Consider the following 21,787-nt stretch of genomic DNA (forward strand, 5'->3'; position numbering starts at 1 on the left):
TTTTAGCGTGCCAACAAGCCAAAGTGGGTCAGGGTGTCCTACGCACACTTTTCCAAGTCTCTGCAACCTCCTTATCCGCAGGCTAGCCATCGCTTTCGGGAGGACTGCTTTACAGTCTATGTACAGCATTAATATCTACAGCTACGCATATCACAAATGGACATTTTTACTTACCCTGTAAAACATCTGTTCATGTCATGTAGTGCTGTAGAGTGACATATGCCCGATGCCTTTTGGTGTTGTAGAGGCTTTCTCTTAAACCTTTATGAACATCCATGTGCACAGTCTTCTTTTCTGTGTCTCTTTGCTCCATCTACTTCTTCACCCTGCATGCAGAAAAAAAGCTTACAGTGGAGCAAGTGCCCACCAGCAATAGGGGCAGGCGCACAGTACCTTGCGACTCAAATACTTGTTCGAAGAAAAACAACCTGCACATGTTTGAGCCCAACAGTAGATAGCAGGAGTTGCACAGTATTTAAATCTACAGCACTACATGCCACAAACAGATGTTTGCAGGGTAAGTAACATTTTCCTTATTCTCAACAGGAGACAAACCATTCTGGGGCTGACCGTAGCTGGTTCTTCATCTGGACAACATGCAACTGTTTTGCACTCCCAACAACAAATCTTTGGAAATAATAATCTCAAACCACATCTTCAAATCACCTCAAAGAACTTTTGGAAGTGTCACAATTCGTTCTTATTCTATATACTACTTGTGTGGTTCTTCCCAGACCTCTGAAATCTTTGTACAGCACGTGAACATGTGCACCTCAATGTACTTAGTGGAAATTCTACAACCACTCCACATTCAGGATCACACACTAGTTTCCTCTTCCTTCTCTGGTTTTTATCCGCTCTGCCGGGAGCACCTTGGACTGGTCAGCTGCACTGATTCCCCTCGATCTTAGCAAAGCTCTTGACACCGTGTCTCATAAGACACTCCAAAATAGACAGAAAAAAGGACATTGGTCACCAGGATACAGCATTGTCCTCGTTGACTTTGTTCTTGCAGGACCAGACTTTTCAGGTCTTCTCTACCAATTCTACCTCTAGGTGTCATTTTCTTTCTTCTGTAGTCCCCCAGGGATCCGCCTTGAGCCTGATGCTATTCAGTGTTTACTTGCGTCCTCTGGCAGATATTGTTGAAGGCTGTGGCCTCTCTTTGTTCTCCAATGCTGATAAAACCCAGATCATCTTTTCTCTATCATCTACCGAGGCTCATGGTCCAGACACCATGAACACATATCTCCATTTAGCTTCAAAGAATTGTTGCTCATCCAGGTGGCAACCTTCAGGAGACAAGACCGAGGTGATGTTGATGAGTAACAACCCCCTTAAGTGGGGACTACACCATTGGCCGGCTATGCTTGGATCCACTCCAGAGCCTGTTTCTATGGTGAAGAACTTAAGACATTTGAACTTTCATAGAAAGTTGGTCATCAAGCCAGAAACCTAAGGTAGCCTCTACTTGTTTTGCAGTCCCAAAGTGGCTAAAAAAAATGTATCTGGATGCTACATTTTTCTGCTCGCCGTATTGTTATTCAGGCCTTGATTTTGTTAAGATTCGTCTACGGCAACATTCTTTACCTTAGGGCTGGCAAGACTTTACTCCTTCGCCTACACGTGGTCCACAACATGGTCACCAGGTTATTCCATCTCCATAAACACGCCTCCACGTCCAACTTCTTTCGAGACCTCTTCTGGCTCATGGTGGAAAAAATGCATTCAGGTCAAAGCCCTTTGCTATGTGCATAAATCCATGCCTAATGTAGGGCCCCGCTATCTGCAGTTGCTAGTGACACCCTACTGCCCCAGCCGCTCTTCTTTCCAGCAATCAGAACTTATACAGGATCCCAAGATTTAGAAAAAACCTGTCAGGGTGGTTGCTGTTTCTCCTCTCCAGGCCCCAAGTTGTGGAACATGCTGCCCGACACAGATATTTCAATCCCCTGGCATCTTCCAAAAACTGTTAAAAACATGTCTTTCTTCAATGTTGGCTTGATTTTGGCCTAAGCACCTTACCTTATGTCTAGCACTGGGAAACCCTGTCAGGTAGCTATGCTCTTTATAAAACTATAATAATAATTTTGCTTTCCCACCTTCAGCCAGCTTTCTTTATACCCTTTCAAGCTCTCCCAATTATTTGTTTTATTAACTCTCTCACATTTATCCTTTAGCTGACACATTCCATTTGTCGTATTTTACGGTCACTCAGTTACCCAATATAATTCCTGTGAAGTCTCTCTTCTTATACAAATCCACACCATATTCACCTGCTGATTCTACAAACTTGTCATATGCATCAGGCGTACGCTTTCCTGCTTCTTTACTCTAAGTTCTTCATTGTATGATATTGATCTCTCCATTTATTGTACAATTATTAATCTATCCCAGCTCTGTTTTAAACCTAACAACCGCAATTAGTGCCATCACGGAGAGAGCGATAACTATCATTGCACTGATATTAGGAAGTGCACTAGTAGATATACTAGCTATTGTTATTTGTGAGGCAGAGGTGGGATTTCCAGCTTTTATCTCATGCACTTGCGGACTTTGATCATCATCAGTTATACGGAGATGGTCTCAAATTCAGAAAATCATTTAAAACTCCATCCTCCCCATCAGAATCACTTGAAAGTAATACTTTCTCTTTCTCATTTCTGATTTCCTTTTTATCATTGTTTTTTTGTGTATGCCTTTTTAACAGCGACAGAAACACCCCAATTTCTTCCATGCCCTCTCCCCATATTTTCTTTTGCATTTACCTTTTAGCATCCATTCAGTGACTCACTGTTTTTATAACCTGACCCTTCAACATTCTCTTGCTATCTTTCTCAATTGCACAAAATCACATTTATTCAGCGCCTGGCACTGTGCAGGTCTAGGCTGTGGTTTCTCCTCACACAACACTTCTCACTCAATCTTACTCACGTTAAAAGAACAGTTCAGTCTAAATTGCATATGTTTATCATCATCTGTAATTTTGTACCATTCACATGACTATAGACAAGTATAAAGACCTGATTTTGATAACCTACATCGAGCAGGTGAGGCCTCAGGTGGAATCTTCTCTCCCTCATGAACTTGAGCTGCACACGTTTAGAGAGTGCCACTCATTTCCAGTCAAGTTAGGTCGAGTGATGCAAGCAACTGACCAATCACAGTTCAACTTCAAACTGAAGCTTGAAATGTAAAGCTACAATTAATTCACAAAGAAACAATGTCTGCCTACCAGAGTACGGGAAGGGACTCAAACTCACCACAAACTAGGGAAATTCTAAAGCAACATAACCAGCTACAAATCTACTTCAGAAGTTGTGCCTCTGTTTCCCAAGCACAAAGTAATGAACTACACAACCCTAATATGTTCAGGTACAACCAGACCATCTAAAAAGGATCATAAAAGCACATCAAAATGCAACAAATTGTACATACATAATAAGAGGATAAAACAGTCCTCCAGTACATAATAATCCAGAAATTCATACAATTTAAAAATCAGAAACCACGATCCCACCAAATTTTAAAACATGAGCGATTTCCAATGGCACAAACAAAGTTTCAGTAAAGAACAAACATTGAAATATATTGAAGGTGAACTGAGGTGTTGAAGATATAATGCAGGCTTATGCTTCCCCGAGCCAGCACGCCACAGAACTGGAATTAAGACTCTTTTAGTAAATGTGCAATGACATTTACAGAAAAGAGTAAAATGTATTGCATTTTGTACCAAGTGCTCATCACACACATTGAAGAGTCAACTGGCCCATAAGGAAGCATAGGTGGCTTATGATCATCCCCAGCCTAAATCTAGTCAAAGATCGGTTCTGTATATTAAACACAATATTCAAATATGGCTCCGGACCCGTGGTCATTCGTATCATTGAATGTCCAACATTAGTTGATTTAAGTGATTCCGCTGCCTCCCTTACTTGCTACTTAAGGGCCAAAAATGAATTTTTTACCCACTATCTCTCTTTTGAAATTAAGCTGTCTGGATTTGAGAAAACGCCTACTTTACCACAAATCTGTTTGATATAAGCGAGCCAGTGGGTCCAGAGTCCTGAATCACTGGATAACTAATTATCAACAACCTCCCTGTTAAATGCAGCATGCAGATTGGCCCAAATCGAGCCCCATATCAATAAAGGGGCCAAATTAGTAAAATCCTGAGAAAAGAAGCGTCCGATCTCCTCCTGAGAGGCATAGGCAGGACAGCTGGCTGGGAGGCCTAAGATGTGCTTGAAGACTATTTTACTCAACTTGTAAATCCCTCGCATTTTTAGAGCCTCAGACACCAGACTGGTCAACTCTTTCTGTTGTGCACTTCTAGCAGGAGGGGTGGAGTGGGGGTGGGAATGTGGTGGGCTTGATAGATTTTCTTCCTATGGAGAATGCCAGATTAGGCAGGAACCCCACTGCATTTAAAACTCTGGTTGAGACTTCTAGCCACAGGTTCCTTACTTTAGAATATTCCCCAGTCATCAGGATGGATCCGGAAGTTTGAGCAGTACCCCTGTGCACCAGTAGAGGCATCATTCGGCTCCTCGTCGAAGTCATCATCTACACCAGCAGTGACATGCGTGGTACCTATATAGGTATATATTTAGCTATATAGGTTCTTTTCTTTGAGTCAGATCCGTGAAGAGCTACCCTCAGTCACTTTTTGACAGTTTTTTTCCCTAAATTTTTTGTCAACCTTTTTATTTATTTTTTAAGACTTTTTCTCTCCTGGTGTGGCAGGATGTCCCCAAAGAAACCGGCTGGTTTCAACCCACTTGGTGCCTGTCACTAGAATGTCTGTGACAGGTCTACACTTGGTTTGTCTGTGGTGCTTGGAGAAGGACCACAACGCCAAGGACTTACACGCTATGAACCTGAAGGTGCTGTGTGAGTGTTCCCACAAGCTCTTTGATGCCCAACCTCAGACGACCCCACAACACTCAAGATCCTGGTGCTGTGGAAGTCTCTGGGACGTCTCACGGAGCCACACCCAGCAGTCGTCATCTTAAAGTAGCCAGGTAAGTTGCACCGCAAAAACAAGTCTATGCAGTCTTCTACTTCACTGCACTCGTCATGATGAGGCGCAGGAGTATCAGCACTCCAGGCCTTGTGGTTCAGCGGATACTGAGTCATGGTCTGCTCAATGCTTCCCTGACTTTCACAGCACCTGAGCGACTCCCGCCCAGCTGAAAGAATTTTATGAGACCATGCACCTCATATTTTGACTGCCCGGCCCCTCTGGTTTGCCTTTGGGCCCCACGGGCTCAGAAGGGGCCCCCAGTGGATCCTGGTCAACGAGTTCCCCCTTCGGCGTCAGTCGGGCCCCATGGATCTGAGGTTAGATGTGGAGCAGAGCCGCTTACAAGACCAAGACATTCCTCAGCACCTGCTCCAGTGCCAGCGCCTCCACCAATGCCATCACAGTAAATTCTTCCAATTCCAACACTGAGCAGGAGGGGCATCTTCCAGCACCATTCCGTCTGGCTCGAAGCCAGTGCCTTTTTCCTTCAACAGCTCTGGAGACGAGACGAATGGGAGAGTCTGAGGATCCTTAAGCATACCATCATCCCCTAGATGATACTAAAGACTACTGGTATGAGGAAGTGGCAAGGGCAAGTGGGTTAGATGCTTCACCAGACACTGGCTTGGTCTCTCCTGCTGCCATGGCTACAAAGGAGGGTGCCTCATTCACTATGGTTTTGCTTTAGCTGGCTAATGTCTTCGACCCTCAGTTACCCTCAGTGACATTCAAGACAAATGTTTTGATCGGGAGTTGCCCATATAAACTCCTACTCCCTTTTAATGAACCCCCTTACCTATGTCCTACTCAGGCCTTGTCTAGGCCCTCCACATGGATTCCTGGGCATAGCACAATTGCCGTGGACATCGCTCTGCTCCTGGGGACCCCAAATTCCGTACCTAGCATCCCTCCCAGAGAGTTTTTGGTCCAATCCTCCACCTCAAGAGTCAATTCTGGCACAGTCCCTACCACTCCACCGGATAGGGAATTTAAGAGGCTGGATACCTTTGGGAAGATCATGTTCTCTTCTGCCAGTCTTTCTGTTGTTGGTGAACACCACATGCTTTTTGGTCTGATATTCCTATAGAGCCTGGATTTCGGTTGCGCAGTTGCTACCTATGGTCTTGGAGGAGGCCCAAGCCATACTTTCCCAAGCTATTTCTGGTGGGAGATGCAGCAAAGTTCACCATACTATGTGGACTTTAAACAACAGACTCGCTGGGAAGAGCGTTATCATAGTCGGTGGTCCTTCAGCACCACAGCTGACCAAGGGCCACTGGCTTTTCAGGGGCTGTCTATGCCTCATTTATGAACAAGCCCTTTGATGGCTCATCTTTTTTGAGAGAAGGCCACCTCAGCCCTGGAAAGCTTTAAGTATAGCAGACCGATGGCCAGGTCCTTCGGCTTCTCCATAGCCCCCCATCAATGCCAGTTCACTCTCTGCCCCTTTCGTATCCACAGAAGGGGTTTCCAACCACGTCCACACCCTCCCAGCCACTCCGGTCAACAGGCTTCCCAGCCGTTCCGTTGCAGAGGATGCTGGTCCCATAGACCACATGGGAGAGATAGAGGTCAGGCCAGCCCACTACCTCCTGCACCTGCAACCTCCTCTGACCATCATGGGTATTCATTCGGGGGTGGAATATGCCATCACCTGCACCACTGGAGGTCAGTAACAGACAACTGGGTTGTCTAAAGAGGCTACTCCATCCCCTTTGTGACCAACCCTTCATCCATTCCACCCACTTATGACTGTCTTCCAGAGGACCAGCTCTCCTTGCACCATCAGGAAGTGCTGTCTCTCTTGGCCAGGGAAGCCATTGAGAGGGTGCCCGCATCAGAAGTAGGTCATGGTTGCTATTCCCACTACTTTCTGATGCCCAAAACTGATGGAGGCCTTTGTCCTGTCCTAGACCTTTCCTGTCCTAGACCCTTCTTAATCTCCTCCTGGAAATTTAGAAATTTAATCTTCAGCCGTACCAGCGCCCCTTGGAGGTTCACCAAGGTGATGGTGGTGTTTGCAGCTCATCTGGGGAAGGCAGAGGTTCCTGTCTACCCCTTCTTTGACTATTGGCTGGGATATAATTTTCAAAGTACAAAACATAAAGGTTTATTTAAAATTAAGAATCAATACTGAAGGCAAAATGGCAAAGGTTAGTCAATCAATTAATAATACTCATAATGCAAATAAATGTTAAATATAATTAGCAGTGAAAACTAAGCCCTGATGTAATCAGTAGCCAGAACCGAATGTGTGTTCTAGCAGAGAACTAATCACCAGCAAAATGTCATATGGACTGCTCATTTCAAAGCAGGAGAATACCTGTGAATTATTCTAAGTACTGAGTAAACAGGCCAGCACGGAGTCTGGTCTATAAAGGGATCAGGAAAGAACCTGGCTCTTTTTCCAAGTGATGAGTTCTATAATACACTTTCAAACGTTGTTTCATAGCAAGCAAGACCATTGAGCAAACAATTTTGTTCAATTAATGAAAGCCAAAGGTCACATTTAAGGCTGTTCTGTGCACAGGCAGGGAGTTAGTGTTAAGCTCTGCAAACCAAACACCCATCTAAAATGTGCAGACTAAAAGCATGAGTTGTCCAAAGCCTACTATTGTCTATGCTTAACATTAAACACACTTAAAACATTGCATTTGTGACTCTAGTATTAACTAACCGCACATAATTATTAATTGAGAAATCTGAGTCCACATCAGTTTACTTTTACCATAGTGAACTGGAAGCAGATATAGGAGATGGTTGTTATTCTACTCTCAGGAAAACGGAACAGCCTGACAGCTACTCCAGTCAGATAATGATTTCACTGCTTTTACAAAGTACAAGTGTTCTTGTAATTTATTAAGAATGGTTGGGCAGAGGAGGCTTGTCTTGCATGGCGTTCCATCCTGATGTCCTCAAAACCATGATATGTTGGACATAGTGCTTTGAACAAACATAAACCTTGAGATTGCTGTGTCAGGCTATGAAAATGGGATCCCATTAAATTATCAGCCACAAGCTGAAGTGAGAGTTTTATTTAATTGTTTTTGTGTCTTGTTAATACTATGCACATTTTTGTTATGCAGGTGTACCTCAAAGAGGCTCCATGGCCGTCAGCACAAGGTGAAATCCGGACACTGAGTGCTTACAAAACACCAAGAGACAAAGTACAGTGTATCCTCAGAATGTGTTCCACCATCATGAATCTGTTGAGCCTAGCCAATGAGGATTCTGTTCCTGGCGCAGATGACTTTGTCCCCGTTCTTGTCTTCGTTCTGATCAAGGTGAGTCATAGATTAAAAGACGTCTGTCTTCTTTACAGTCCTGGGTAAATTCCCTCAGTAAGTTATAACGCATCTGTTTGCTTCAGTTGCATCTGTTCACCAAGTCCACATTCACCATTCTAGAACCTTCTTTTTCCTTACAATTACATTATCTTCACTTATGCTCAGGTTACTCATTTTAAATGTAGAAATCTCTATTTTTTCAAAGAATGGTTTCATAAAGATACAGATATATTGACTTATTTTTTTATTGAACAAAGTCAGTTTAAAAACAAATTGGCCTAGAAAGTCATTTGAATTCCCAGCCAAAGGAGGATGAAATATGCAGGAAAGAGTACAGCTTGAAATCACCTTTGCTTTTTGACTCTCTGAATTTTAAGAAATTCAGATTTACTGCTGTGCCAGAATGCAGTTCAGTGATGGGCAGTTGAGTTGTCATTCCATAGGGCAAGGATCTCTGAATAAAACCTGTAATGTTTAGACTTTATTTTCAATCTGAAGAGTGGGTTTCGATTACCCGGTTTTGGATGTCAGTTTCTAATTTATGTGTGTTTGTAAAGCATATTATCACCCTGGAGGGTGTCCTGGTGCTGAGCAGGTATGTGCCTAGCCCTGCTTATAGTAGGTCGATGAGGGATGTGGGGTTGTGTAAAAAGTATGCAAGGTGATGAATTGGCCTACATGAAAGGGAGTGACCACTTCAGGGAGAAAAAAAACCCTAGTACGAAGCACCACCTTGTCAGGGTGGATGGATATGAAAGGTGGCTTAGAAGAAAGAGCCTGAAACTCTCTCACTCTGTGGGCAGACGTGATAGCCACAAGGAAGGCTGTTTTTAGAGTAAGCAGGCAAAAGGAATAATTGTGAAGTGGCTCAAAAGGAGTGCACAGCAGGTAAATCAAAACCAAGTTAAAATCCCACTGGGGCATTATGAACAGGGAAGGAGGAAAGAGATGTGTAAGACCCTTAAGAACGCGTCCAACAATGGGAGATTTAAGTAAGGAGGGTTGGTCAGGCAGGTGGAGGAAAGCAGAGATGGCAGACAAATAACCCTTGAGGGTGCCCAGAGCAGAGCCCTGTTGGGCCAAAGAAAGAGCAAATAAGAGAACCTCAGAAAGAGGGGCAGAGAGGGGATCAACAGATTTGTTCTTACACCATGCCACAAATTAGTTCCATTGACAGGAGTATACCGTTTTGGTGGAGGGGGTGCCTGGCTTCTTCGGGCGAAAGGTAAAAAGCTGTCAACTGCCATTGCTCAATCTCCACGCAAGATGGCAAGACTGACTCACCTTGTCAAACTCTGTGTCCATCAGTCAGAAACAGATTATACTATGTTTCTTGTGTATGCCGTGATGGTTGACATCTTTTTCAATTTCTATATTGAATATATAAACTCAATAAATAGAACTAAAAAATGGTTGACTAAGATGATATGTAGGTTTTCCTTTTATGTTTCTAATGAGTGATACTGCTATCTGTACTTGTCCATGGACATTTTGAGAGTGCTGGTGTACTTTAGGTTTGTTTGAAATAGCAACAGTCAGCATTCAGTGTTTATGCAATGACATGAAAATATATTTTTTTCTTTGTCTTTAGGCCAACCCACCTTGTTTGCTATCCACCATTCAATACATCAATAGCTTTTATGCCAACCGACTTAGTGGAGAAGAATCCTATTGGTGGATGCAGTTCACAGCAGCAGTAGAGTTCATCAAAACCATTGACGATCGCAAGTAACTCATGAGCTTGTCCTGCTACTGGTGGACTGTTAGAAAGAAGTCGATGAGGCACAATCAGCCACTGGGGAGGAAGATCAAAAGCAGAGATATGTTTCAGTGTATATTCATGTATATAGTCAAAGCATTTTAAAAGAAATCTTTACTAAACTAAATATGTTTAACTAACAGATTTTGCTTTTTGTTCCTGGTTAGAAGTTAAGAGCCCAAAAAGGGACCACATTTTTCAGGTATTTTTAGAAACCAAAAACTTTGTAGGAATGAAAATATCCTATTTCTTCACAGGCGCACCCAACTATTCTTCATTTTTATGTAAATAAAAACTAGGTCGGCCACAATAAAGGATTCTTTGGAGTGGTTTCTTATGAACGCTATTACAGTCTTGGCAAACGATAGTAGCAGCCTCCTACCCTCGTCCCCAGGCGTTGATCTCCAATTGCACAAAATCCAAAAGTTGGATTATTTGGTCATTGTTTATTCTAATAGTGCCCATTTGTTTATGGCACATTGGCAAAACGTGAGAGGAAGCTGCTTTCATCTACGGCTTGTTCCCTGTGGTCTGATAGGTTTGCAGCTAGCTGTAATGTACCTAAATATTTATTAACATTTAGTATTTAAGTAACATATATGGAACATTTGAAACTGGAATTTTTTATGTTCAGTGGAAAACTGAACGTGTGTGATAGGGCATTGCTGCATTCTGGTTTAAGACAATTTCAGGGGAAATTTAAGAACTCTAAAATGATGATGGAATGACATTGGCATTAAAAAAACATTTCTCCTTGTACGTTGTTTACAAATCTCATCTGTAAACAGTGGATTCAAAATTTAAAATCCATTATCAGCCCGCACTTGTATCATGAATGTTAATCCATGCAATTAACAATGCTCAATTGAATTATTTTATTTTTAACAAGCTTTTTTCCTTTCTGCTTTTAACAGTACTGTGGGTGAACATTGCACAGACTATTTCAGAAAACACTGCTTTTGTAACATGTTTCTATGGCACTACTTTAATAGCCATGGCAAGTAGAGCCTTATTGTGTTAAGTGCATCCACTTCTACAACCTCTATATTTTTATATGAACTGTAAAATATTAACAGTTTTATTTAGTTCCAGTTTCAACGTTTTCTTTCAGGTATATATGTTTCAACTTTAATCTGCATTTGGGGGTGATGTTGTGGTATAGAATCCCATTCCAAGATTGAACACTATGTAAATCATCGTTCTTTCTCCTTATATTCCTTCTTCTGCCTACCTGGTAATATATGTGGATTTAGATTTCAGTTTATGAGACTAACGTTGTTGTGTTATTTTAAAAAAATATATAATTGGCCCTTCACATCTTAGTAGTCATATGGATTGCATAGAATTTTCTGTACCTTCGACTATAAGCAGCTTTTGAAGTCCACAAGCTATAGATGCACTATTGTAATCTCAAATTACTAAAGAGTTGGGTAAATGTTTGTAATCTACAAACTTGTACAAAAGTGTATTACAAAATATATTAGTTTTAACTGCTATTAATATACATTCAGTCACCAGATGTAACTCTTACTTGAAGGTAAAATTGAGAAAGAACATTGGAATGGTTGCTCTAAATAGTTTTCTCACAATTACTGGTAAATGCCATCACTGGTTAGTCTTCCAAAGAAAACTTTACCTGGATATTAAATATCAAATGCCCCGTGTTGCACATCATGAAACACCTAAAACGTTATTTTTACTTCAGTGTTTAGTTGAAGCAAATGTTTGTGTAAAACTCAAATCCAACAACGAAAAAATTGGTGTAAGCCTATTTTTTTTTAGTCATTGAAAATGCCAAATGATCAAACTATGCAGAAGCAGTGTTTTTTGTCACATATATATATGTATAGGGATCGAAAAAGGGAAATCCACAGATTTGAATCTATCCGTAATTGCAGAAGATATTTAAGGACTACCGTACTGAGCGTACTGTAGGAGAACTAGTTTTATGATACAACTGATTATAATTCAGAGTTCAAAACGTTTATGTATATTTTTTTGAGCCTTTGTATTGTGAGTCTGTAAACATGGTCTTCCTTTTCTCAGTTGTAAAGAAAATGAAAGGCTCACAGGGGTGGGTTGCATCATATCCAATGTGCACTTTTCTTTGTTTCATCTATTAATATGGTTATGTAGAGATTGAATAATGATCACAAATGTCTATATTTAAATGCAGGAGGGTTGTTCAGATTGTTTCACTGTAATCTTTGGTTATAAACAAATTGTAATTGTGACTGTGTACAGTTGAACTCTCATTTATTAGACGTAATAATTTGGTGGTAGGTTGAGGAAAATGCTAGAATCAATACAAATTGAAAAAGTGCAGTAGCCCTTAACTGTTTTTTTCCTTTTTCAAGAAATCAAAGTGGTGTACAAAGTGATCCTGAAGATCCTGTTTTGCTTTGTTACCTTTGCAATTTTTGTAGAGTAACCTTTGGTACAATCATTTCTATATCAAGGCAATCAGTAGTACAAACAATGTTGCAACCTGCTTTATCTTCATTGGAGACTTGGTGTTAATCTCAGTGTCCGAAGGGTCAATCACCAGGTATATCACTGAAAGTAGCAAAATGTATCTTGTTTAAAACATCTGACAAAGAGCAACATTTAGCTGGTCTGTCTGCAAACTGGAGATCGATTGATCACTACTGATTGATTAGAACAGCAGCTGTAGATGATATGTTTTAAATAAATGATCCAAAGCTACTTAATTTCTGGGGCACTCATGAGGAAAGTAAAAGGAACACCTGCATGTCTTTTACAACATAGTGTAAACCACATTTTTAAATTTTTGTAAGGCTTAATCAGTTGATAATGGTATGGTAGCAGATTCTACTACTAAGCACAAGATGGAGGCAGCTCTTCTACCATTTCTTATTATGTTTAATTTTTGGTGGGTTTTGCGCGTGGGAGAACATAAGACACTTTTCTAACGCACATTTATTGTGCACATTAATCATGATTTACTGTTTGTTTTAGTTCATTAACATTTCACCTTCTTATGAAATGTTTTTTGTTTAACATGAACAAATACACTGAATGTTTTGGTAGTGGCAAATGTTATGTCTAGTAGGGAGTCTTAGATTTTTCTGACAAGGTTGATTGCAAAGCTCGAATAATGAATTACTGCTTATATCACTTTGTGTAACACCACAAACTTTTGCCTAAGTATCTGTTGCTCTTTGGTTGCAGAATCTTTGGATTTTCTTTAAAATAGCTAAAGCAAATGTTTCGTGTCAAGGAAACACAAATGCTATATCCATAAATTACACTATATAACAAACAATAGTCATTCAAGTTAAAAGCAGTATCCCAAGAGTACCTAATAAAGCAGTGATACGGTTATCGGTCATGCTGTGAATTGAGAATTACAACTTTTTTCTCCATTGCCCACAGTGAAAAGCTCTCTGTTCACAACAAATAATTTAGGGAAGCGTACAGCTCTAGTTTTTTCTGTGTGCACGTGTGTACTAGTCTTTCTCTTTCCAAGCGGTGTTTAATTTGTGACTTAAGTTATAAAAATCCCTGCTCCTTAAAAAAGTAAACGGACGTTCTAGATCACGTGAAACTCTGCCTCCTATGTCTACTTTGGTTATTTCTTAATTTCTTGCATTTGGTAACCTTCTTATTTGTTCAGAAAGCGGTTCATGCAACTTTGCTATTAACACTATAGCTGCTCCTTCTTTTTTACGTAGCCGCGTTGGCCGTCCCTTCAGCAGGGTCAAAGCCATTGTGTCGAGTCTTTGCGCTCTTCAATTGTTGTGTGCACTATCTTCATGCAAAGCTGCTATGCCAACTTTCTTGTATTTTACTATTCCAGTCAGAAGGCTGATAAATTATCAGTATGTTAGAGGGCTGGTGGACATATAAATTGTACTAAGTTGATTCAAAGACAAGCAAACGAGTGTTTTGATCAGAAAGTACATTCAGATATGTGTAGGTTAATAAAGCATCATCGTACATCAGTCTCTTCTAAATTATTTTTCATTCTGTTGGGGCTCATATTAGATGAATACTATGCTCATACCAGGTGTGTCTGCATTAAGTGCCCTAAAGAGACTTGAGATTGAAAAATTGGAAAGGTGCTCTTTGCTTAAAGGAATCTGGGTTTCCTTCACCACAAAACTGTGCAAAAACATGAAAGGATAAATTAGTCGAATACTTTGTAAATTAAAACTCTTATTAATTACCTTTTTGTGTTTTGGTTGTGTTTTTCTTTTACTAAGGGCCAGATTGGATGAATGAATCTGCTTGGGTGGAATTATTGTATTCCCAACTATTTAGACAAGAAACCCAAAGCTTGAAAGTGAGTTCACATTCAGATTTTTCTAAAACATGTTGTGTTTCCATTGGCTGTTACTTATTTCTTAAATTAAGTCTTGAGATTCACCCGAATTACAATTATTAGAGGAGAAACGTTTTAAAGGAAAATTCAGATTTGTAGAGTTCTGTTTACAGATCTTCAGTAAAACGCCTGCACAGTTTTACTGGCATCACTGAGCTTGGTCGCTTGCCATGAAGTTTTCTATTTTACAAAAGCCATTGTAGAATTTTGTGACTGTACAATATGTATCAAAATACTTTATTTTTAATTATGTGTATATATAGATATATCTAAATTCTCTAATAATAAAGGGCAGAATGTGTTCTTATAATAATACATATATATATATGCTTCTTGTGCTCATTTCACACAAGGCCTTTTTTGCACCTCAGAACAGTTTGTGTTTATGCCTGTCAACAAGAGATGTATCACTTTTAAAATAAATATATTAATCGAGAGAAAAGCAATTCTAAAAATAAATATAATTTGTATTTTATGCTCTTTCAATATTGGTGGTGTTAATCTTTATGCTTTACGATTTGAGCAATAGTGATTTGGTAATTAAATAACTATTTGGAGCTCATTAAGGTTCAGTGCTGTTTTTTGTCTTTAGAGCTTGCCTTTGGCTTATTCAATTTTTTTAAAAATGTTTTTATTTTATTAGTGTTGAAGTCCTCATCCCCCGTTTTGATGGACTGTGTGGATAATTTGTTAGGATACTCCCATTGTGTTATTTATTTTCAATCTTATGAGAAACAGCATTTTTCATAAGTAAATTGCAGACTAAAATTTAAACCCTCATAAAACACTGTTTTACAGGGAGGAGTTAAGTAGAACTGAACTTTGTGAAAAAGCTAGACTTACATTTTAAAGTTGCAGATCTGTGACATGCAAAATTCTAATGCAGACAGAAGCGTGCTGCAGTCCTGAGTTAGAAAACCTTAGAAAGCAGCAGCAAATAGTTTATTTCGTATAGTATCGTGTTCATCAGTTGCTTGCTTGAGTTCTAGAAGCGATTGGGAGTTGAGGGGCTAAACAGCTTGACGTGTACGGAGTTTCCAAATTTGGTGCATTCTGCATGGTGAGTCTCTTATTTTGAACTTTCCCTTTACCTTAGCGAGTGTGATAACACAATCTGTGTTGGGGGTGGGATTGTCCCAGTGAAGAGAGTAGTTGGAGAATGGTCTTGTAACATTTTACCCTCCTCCCATGTGATTAGTAAGTGTTTGGGTAATCCCCCTGGAGAGGGCTCTAAAATATATGGAATATGTATGCGCATGTTCAGCCTGGGTGGCCCATGTCTCAGTGACGTGAGAAGTTAGGACCCGAGTGTCTGTGTGTATTGATTCTTCATCATTGGCTTACATCTGTCCAAGTTTGCTTTCTCACTAAACATTTTTAATAGTATTAGCTTTTTGTCCGTGATACACACATGCTTGCCCTCTTGACATATTCCTCTTTGGTCTTTCCTTTTTTGAATCTGCTGCAAAGTTGCATACATTGTGTAGTGATTAGGTTGCATAGTGTTGTTGTGGATGTCGACAATAGGAGAGTGTGTGTAAAGACACTCCATTATGATATTAGCCAGGCACTGCAACACCTTACATGTCTGTAGTATGCTTATTCTCCTTTTTCTGCTGTCACGTTCATAATGCAAAGAAAAGTGTGAAGATGCATGAAGAAGAAACCACACAAACACAGTATTAGAATTCAGGTATTTGTTTCTGCTGTGAACGTTCCAGGAATGGTATGAGATTCAAATTGCATGGCAATGACTTAAAATGTTAATTTACAGGTTGTTTGATTAATGACAATGTAAACAAATCCAATTATTATTTATCCTTGCTTAAATTTAGTATGTACTTCTTTAGATAAGCAACCAGGTTTGCTATTGGTGCCTACAAATTGATCACGGGGGCATTCAAAGGCAGAATCTTTGGAACATATGCATTATGACTGAAGTTAGGAGTTTGGGAGTGAGTATTGTTGACAAAGTTACATACCCCTGACCATATGATAACAAGGAGGTGGATGTTTCATGTGAAAAGATGCTCAAGAGAACCCAAGTAAGAAGGGCCTCCCAACAGGGTAAGCATGTTTTGGGAGAAAACTAAACATCAAGCTCTACAGCCAGCGCTAGAGGGTGCTATTTCAGGACCATACTTAAAAACGTAAGCCTCCCTTACAGCCACATAAATAAATGAATGTTTGGAACAAACCCACAACACTGAAAGATTTATTAATTTCTATTAAAAAATATTTCCTCATACAGCATTGATCCTGAAACAGGAGGAAGGTGCAAAACATGACACCAACTTCAGATACCGAAGAATGTTCAGAAGACAACATTGTTGCCAACCTTTTCCATTTTGACACAGAAAGAAATTCATTTTCATCAAGAAACCAAGGAACTAATGACTTTTGAGGCAGTACTTGACCTTTTAGTACCCCAATGTTACTAGTTTTAAGGAGAGGATTGGTCATGACTACAATCACACGACTGATTCTTAGCAAAGGTTTGTAATTTTGAACCTTAAGAAGGCTTTTCTACAAGAGACAGTTGGTTACTCAGAAGCCTAATCGGGCAAATATTCCATGGTTTGAATGAGATGACAGTATAAGGGCGACAACAGGACTGATCCTCCTTATGAAGAGGAAATTATTCCATAGTCAACCAGTGTCGTTCTGATTCAGCAACTCTTAAAGCAGCAGAACAATGTCACAAACAGATACAAATAAACAGCATTCCTTACAAAAATGGTAACACTGAAAGAGAAATGCAACCAATGCCTACCCATATGTTAACAGGATGAGTAAATTTAATGGTTTTTGGAAAAAATAAGCACAACTTAATCAGAGGATACAAAATACCTGGCAGTCCTATTGGTTACCCAAAATCAGACTCATTGCTACACCTGCTTGAAAAAGACTCCTTATTCCAAGATTAAGTCAAAGAAACTGTTGGACAGATAGTAAAAATGTAGATGTTTGCCAAAAGTTTCCTGTAGTGTGGGCAAGGCCAACTTTTCAGCAATATGATGAGCAAGGTATGAATGCTCAGTGATCTAAGATGGAGTAACTAGTGATTCATCTATCTGAATATCTCTGGAGTAAATTGCATAGGAGTGTGCAGAAAGCTGAAACTATTCAAATGCGGTAGACAAATGGCATTAGAAAATGTGCATTGGAAGAAAAGTTGGCTTAGGTATTTGGTGTCTGCCCAGATATCCAGGCATAGGAAAAAATCTGCCCTTTAGTGGTAAATCAGTATTTGAAAAACAAGCAGATCAGATTATGGTGAAAATCAAAGGAAAATGCATTGCACAGTCCACCGCAGCACTCAGTGATATGTCTTTTCTGGAGAAGTAGACATTGTAGTAGATGCTCATGTATTCTTAGTAGACTTATATCAGAAAGACCACTGTACAAACAAGCACAGAGCACGCAGTGGAAGCAAACACTCCATCCAGAAGATCAAACGTTATGATACCTCTAGAGGCAGTGGTTTATCTTGTCAACAGTCTCTCAAGCATCAGTGACTGGTACTCCTGAATTCTCACTAGGGTGCCAAAGAAAATAATCCTGTCCTGTGCAATTTTGAATGGTGCTTCTTATGGACCCCAGATTTAAAACTGTACTCAATCATTTGTTCCCTGCCCCACACCGATATAGCCATTCTTCACCACCCAGGCCTAACTGGTAGACCAATACACATAGTAGTTACTCTTGCCACACCCGTTGCTGCTAGCCCAGGACAAATATCTCACTGCTGTGCCATCCCTAGCCTGCTCTATTTTTTCCCCTTCCCACCTGCTCAGAGAACCATCGATAACCTTTAGCCAGTGCTTCTTTCTTGAATGCTGTTATGTTACTTTGAAAGTAGTAGTTTCCTCCTTGACACGATCTGTCCCATCCTAGCTTCATAATAACAAAAAGTTCAACACTAGCTGCATCATACTTTTGTGTCTGAACTTAAAGTGAATCACAAGTGTGTTTACAAAGATTCTTTTGAGATTTGTCTGCCTCACAAAAGTGGGAAAGCTGTATCTCTAATGCTAGGCAAGAGATCAGTTGGAGAGCTTGTCTGCCACTTGAACTTTGTCAACCCTGTTAGACACAGCATCACATCACTAGTAAGAGGCATGTTGTTTATGCTTTGGCAATGAAAGTCCCTTGGGCACATACATTCACTCTAAAAATGTTATTTGACTTGAAGATTCCCTACCCCATCAAGACTTTTGTTCCTTTCTCTGTTTGTCACATATCCGACCTCTCTTCGTTTTCTGTTTGTAGGGGTTTTTCACTTGAAAGCCCTTAACCTTTCCTCACACTAATTAAACCAAAACAGTAACCTCATCCACGTGCTTATGCCTCATCACTGAAACTTGTGGGTTCTCTTCTCCTCTTGCTTATTACAGCTATCGACTCACAGCTGTTTAAATATTATCCAGTTCATGTCTATCAAAACCCATTTCAGCACCATCAAAACAGCTAATCTCCTCTACAAATGATGTTGGACACGGTTCACTGCAATAGGCCTGATTGACATTCTAAATGAATTCATCTTTTATCTCCTCATTCTTACCAAATTCCTGATGCAATCCAAGAACTCCTAACTATAGGACCTTTTATGCAGTGGTTACTCCATCGTTCTTCTGGACTAAGAAAATACACAGTTATATGCTGCCTTATAGAGAAAATCTGTCTCCACCATTTTCAGAATTAGATTAAAATAAATATTGCCCTATAAAGATGCATGAGCACAAACTCATTTTTAGAGCATTACACTGTTGATTCGATCGCCCATCAACATTTCAGGTGACCATAGGGGCACATCAGAGACCTAATAGTTTGGATTTATTTTTTTATCCCTCTTTAAAGCTGATTATTATGGCAGGAAAAGACAAAATTATGAGACAGGGTTGACCAGTTTATGTGGCAAGAAGTATCCAGTTCTGAATTTACAATGCCAATAGCTCTAATGCAAATGTGAGACCTATTACATTGCAAATGCTTGTTGTTGTTTGGTGTAAATCTGTTCAGTAGTTTTTGCGATATTAAAAGAAAAATAAATATAGATCTCTAGAGGCACAGAGGCTTTGCGAATACTCCCAATCTTGTGCAGAGCTCTGATTGGCTGGCAGTCATCTTGGGACTCTGCTTCAGCCGAGTCCCAGAAATAAAGATAAAAAAAAAGAAAAGTGGCCAGGGTAGGGACAACCTGACCCTGTCGCTTTGGTGCTAGAGGACCCCGCCAGGGCAAAAAAAGCACTTAAAAAATAAATAAAAATTGCTGCAAATTCTTGACAACGTCGTGAATATGCGGCAAATAAAAGCAGTCTCCCATGCTTGTTTTTACTAAAGCCCCCGGCCAGGTCCCAGAGGCATATCAAAAAATATAGTAGGAGTGCACGGGCCCACTTCCTGGGCTTACTTATGCCCCAGGGACTGCCACGTTCCTGGGGCTTAAATCAAATAGTATGAGGGGGCCATGTGGCCCACTGTACTCTAGGGACCACCACCTCCCTGCAGCTGAAATCAAATGTTATACGCGGTGACCCTCCCCTCCCACCCCCGGCAGCCCAGGGACCACCACTCTGCTTCCAGCGGTTGAGAGCTGTCAAAGTGCTCTCGCCCGCTGGAAGCAAAGGTTTCCTCTGTTTCGTTGCCTGCAGGGAACCAGAGGAAACAATTGCTTTTGCAGACATGGAGCTGCATGTTTATCAGCTCCCTGCGCGCAAAAGCAGTGCCAGGTCCTGCAGATGACAGGGTGCCATCTGGGACCGCGGGGTGCTTGAGGCTCCTTCCACGGTCACATTGCACACTGGCTGCCCTGGAGGGCACTCAGCAGAGATGGCCGGGCCCTGGCCGATGGGGTACCTGGGGCTTCGATCAGCCCGGGAAGGGTGGGCCACGCGCCGTCCCCCTGCTTCATTTAGTGAAGGCTTGGGCCCAGGGGATAGGGGTCCCCAGGCCAAAATCAGACAAGGGAGAGGGGCTGTACGGTCCCCCTCCTGCACACTGGCCATTCACCCAATGAGGTAGCATTTACTAAATAACCAATGGAAAGTACTCCAGTTGGATAGACAGTTTGTTACGTACTGTGGACGCTTGTTGGATAAACGAGCAGGTGAGCTTCCGTTCTGGCCATGATGTTCATTTCACAGAAATTAAACCTAAACAGGAAGCACTTACAAATATAAACGTAGCAGGTGCCCCAGTTGAAGCTCCACTTCTGGAAAGGACAAATGATCCTCAATCTTGGGTTTGGCGAAAGCAAAGCAAGTGTGTTTGCTCCGCGATGCCATATTGAAAAATGATCTTACATTTTTCGTGGACGGGAATGCATCTCTTATCCATTGGAGCACATTCAGACACTCTCACACCTACGTAGACCCTCTCACACCCAGAGTGGCAGCCCCTGTGGCGTGGCGTGGGGTGGGTGATTGTGTGGTGGGGGAGAGGGGGTTTAGGGGCTGGCCATATGCCAGGTCCTGTGGGGGAAACCACCACCACACCCGGCCGAAGGCAGTGTGTGGCTTGGGGGTGTAGTTTTAGGGGTGTTCGCCACAGGGCCTGGAATGATGTCAGGCTCTGCTGCCAGCTCATGCCGCATATGGCCGAAGGCGGTTGGTTGGTTGGTTGGTTTAACGTATAGTAATGAAAATTACGTTAAAAAAAATAATAATAATAATTTGCAATTCACTGAAAAGAACAAAGGTTATAGTTATGTTCTGAATTTACTTTCACAAAGTCAGAGAAATTCTACAGTTATGTTTAGTTATTTCAAGTAACTATACCTTGAGTCCTAATGAAACGATAACTTGTGCCTTCGCCATGCACTGCTAATTACCCCAGATATTACATCACTCATGGCAACTTTTATAATGTCAATAAAAATATCAATGAAACATCAGCAGTCAAATTATTTGAGAATAAAACCATGCATGGCGGGGGCGCACTCAATCAATGAGTTGTGAATACTAATTTAATCTGAAGCCATTACTAAATTCAGCTGACAAATTCCTCCTGTTTTAAACCGGCACCACCACCTGCAAATCTGCATTGTTTTTTAACACTTTTTTATGGAATGTTTACTGTATGTTAATTTTTCCCTCCTTGCAGCACTGAACAATCCATGACTTGAGTCATGCTTTGCAAAACTACAAAAATCAATATGAGAAAGCATACCAATATTTTGGTATAGATTTTGACTTGTACCCAGTGTGGGAATGTCTAAAGTTTTTCCCAGGAATGTAGAATTTTAGTACAACAGAACAATAGGTACTGAATATGGTGACTCGGAGCACACATGCAAGCCAAGTAATTTACCACCAAGACGAAAACAATTTAAATGAACATCTAACATAACTTGCAGAAGTACTACCCTT

The 21,787-nt window shown here is 40.8% G+C and overlaps 1 protein-coding gene across 13 annotated transcripts in view; it reads left to right on the forward strand.

Annotated features, from left to right (window-relative positions):
- GAPVD1 (GTPase activating protein and VPS9 domains 1) overlaps nucleotides 1-14,262 on the forward strand; it is a 418,483-nt gene extending 404,221 nt beyond the window's left edge. For all 13 annotated transcript variants that reach the window (XM_069241756.1, XM_069241749.1, XM_069241751.1 and 10 more), the window contains 2 exons: nucleotides 8,113-8,310; nucleotides 9,905-14,262. In XM_069241756.1, the coding sequence (XP_069097857.1) occupies nucleotides 8,113-8,310; nucleotides 9,905-10,045 (339 nt within the window). In that variant the 3' untranslated portion in view covers nucleotides 10,046-14,262. The remainder of the gene's footprint in view (nucleotides 1-8,112; nucleotides 8,311-9,904) is intronic.
- Nucleotides 14,263-21,787: the final 7,525 nt, after the last annotated feature.

Source organism: Pleurodeles waltl, chromosome 6 (genome assembly GCF_031143425.1).
Source record: "Pleurodeles waltl isolate 20211129_DDA chromosome 6, aPleWal1.hap1.20221129, whole genome shotgun sequence".
NCBI classification, from domain to species: Eukaryota; Metazoa; Chordata; class Amphibia; order Caudata; family Salamandridae; genus Pleurodeles; species Pleurodeles waltl.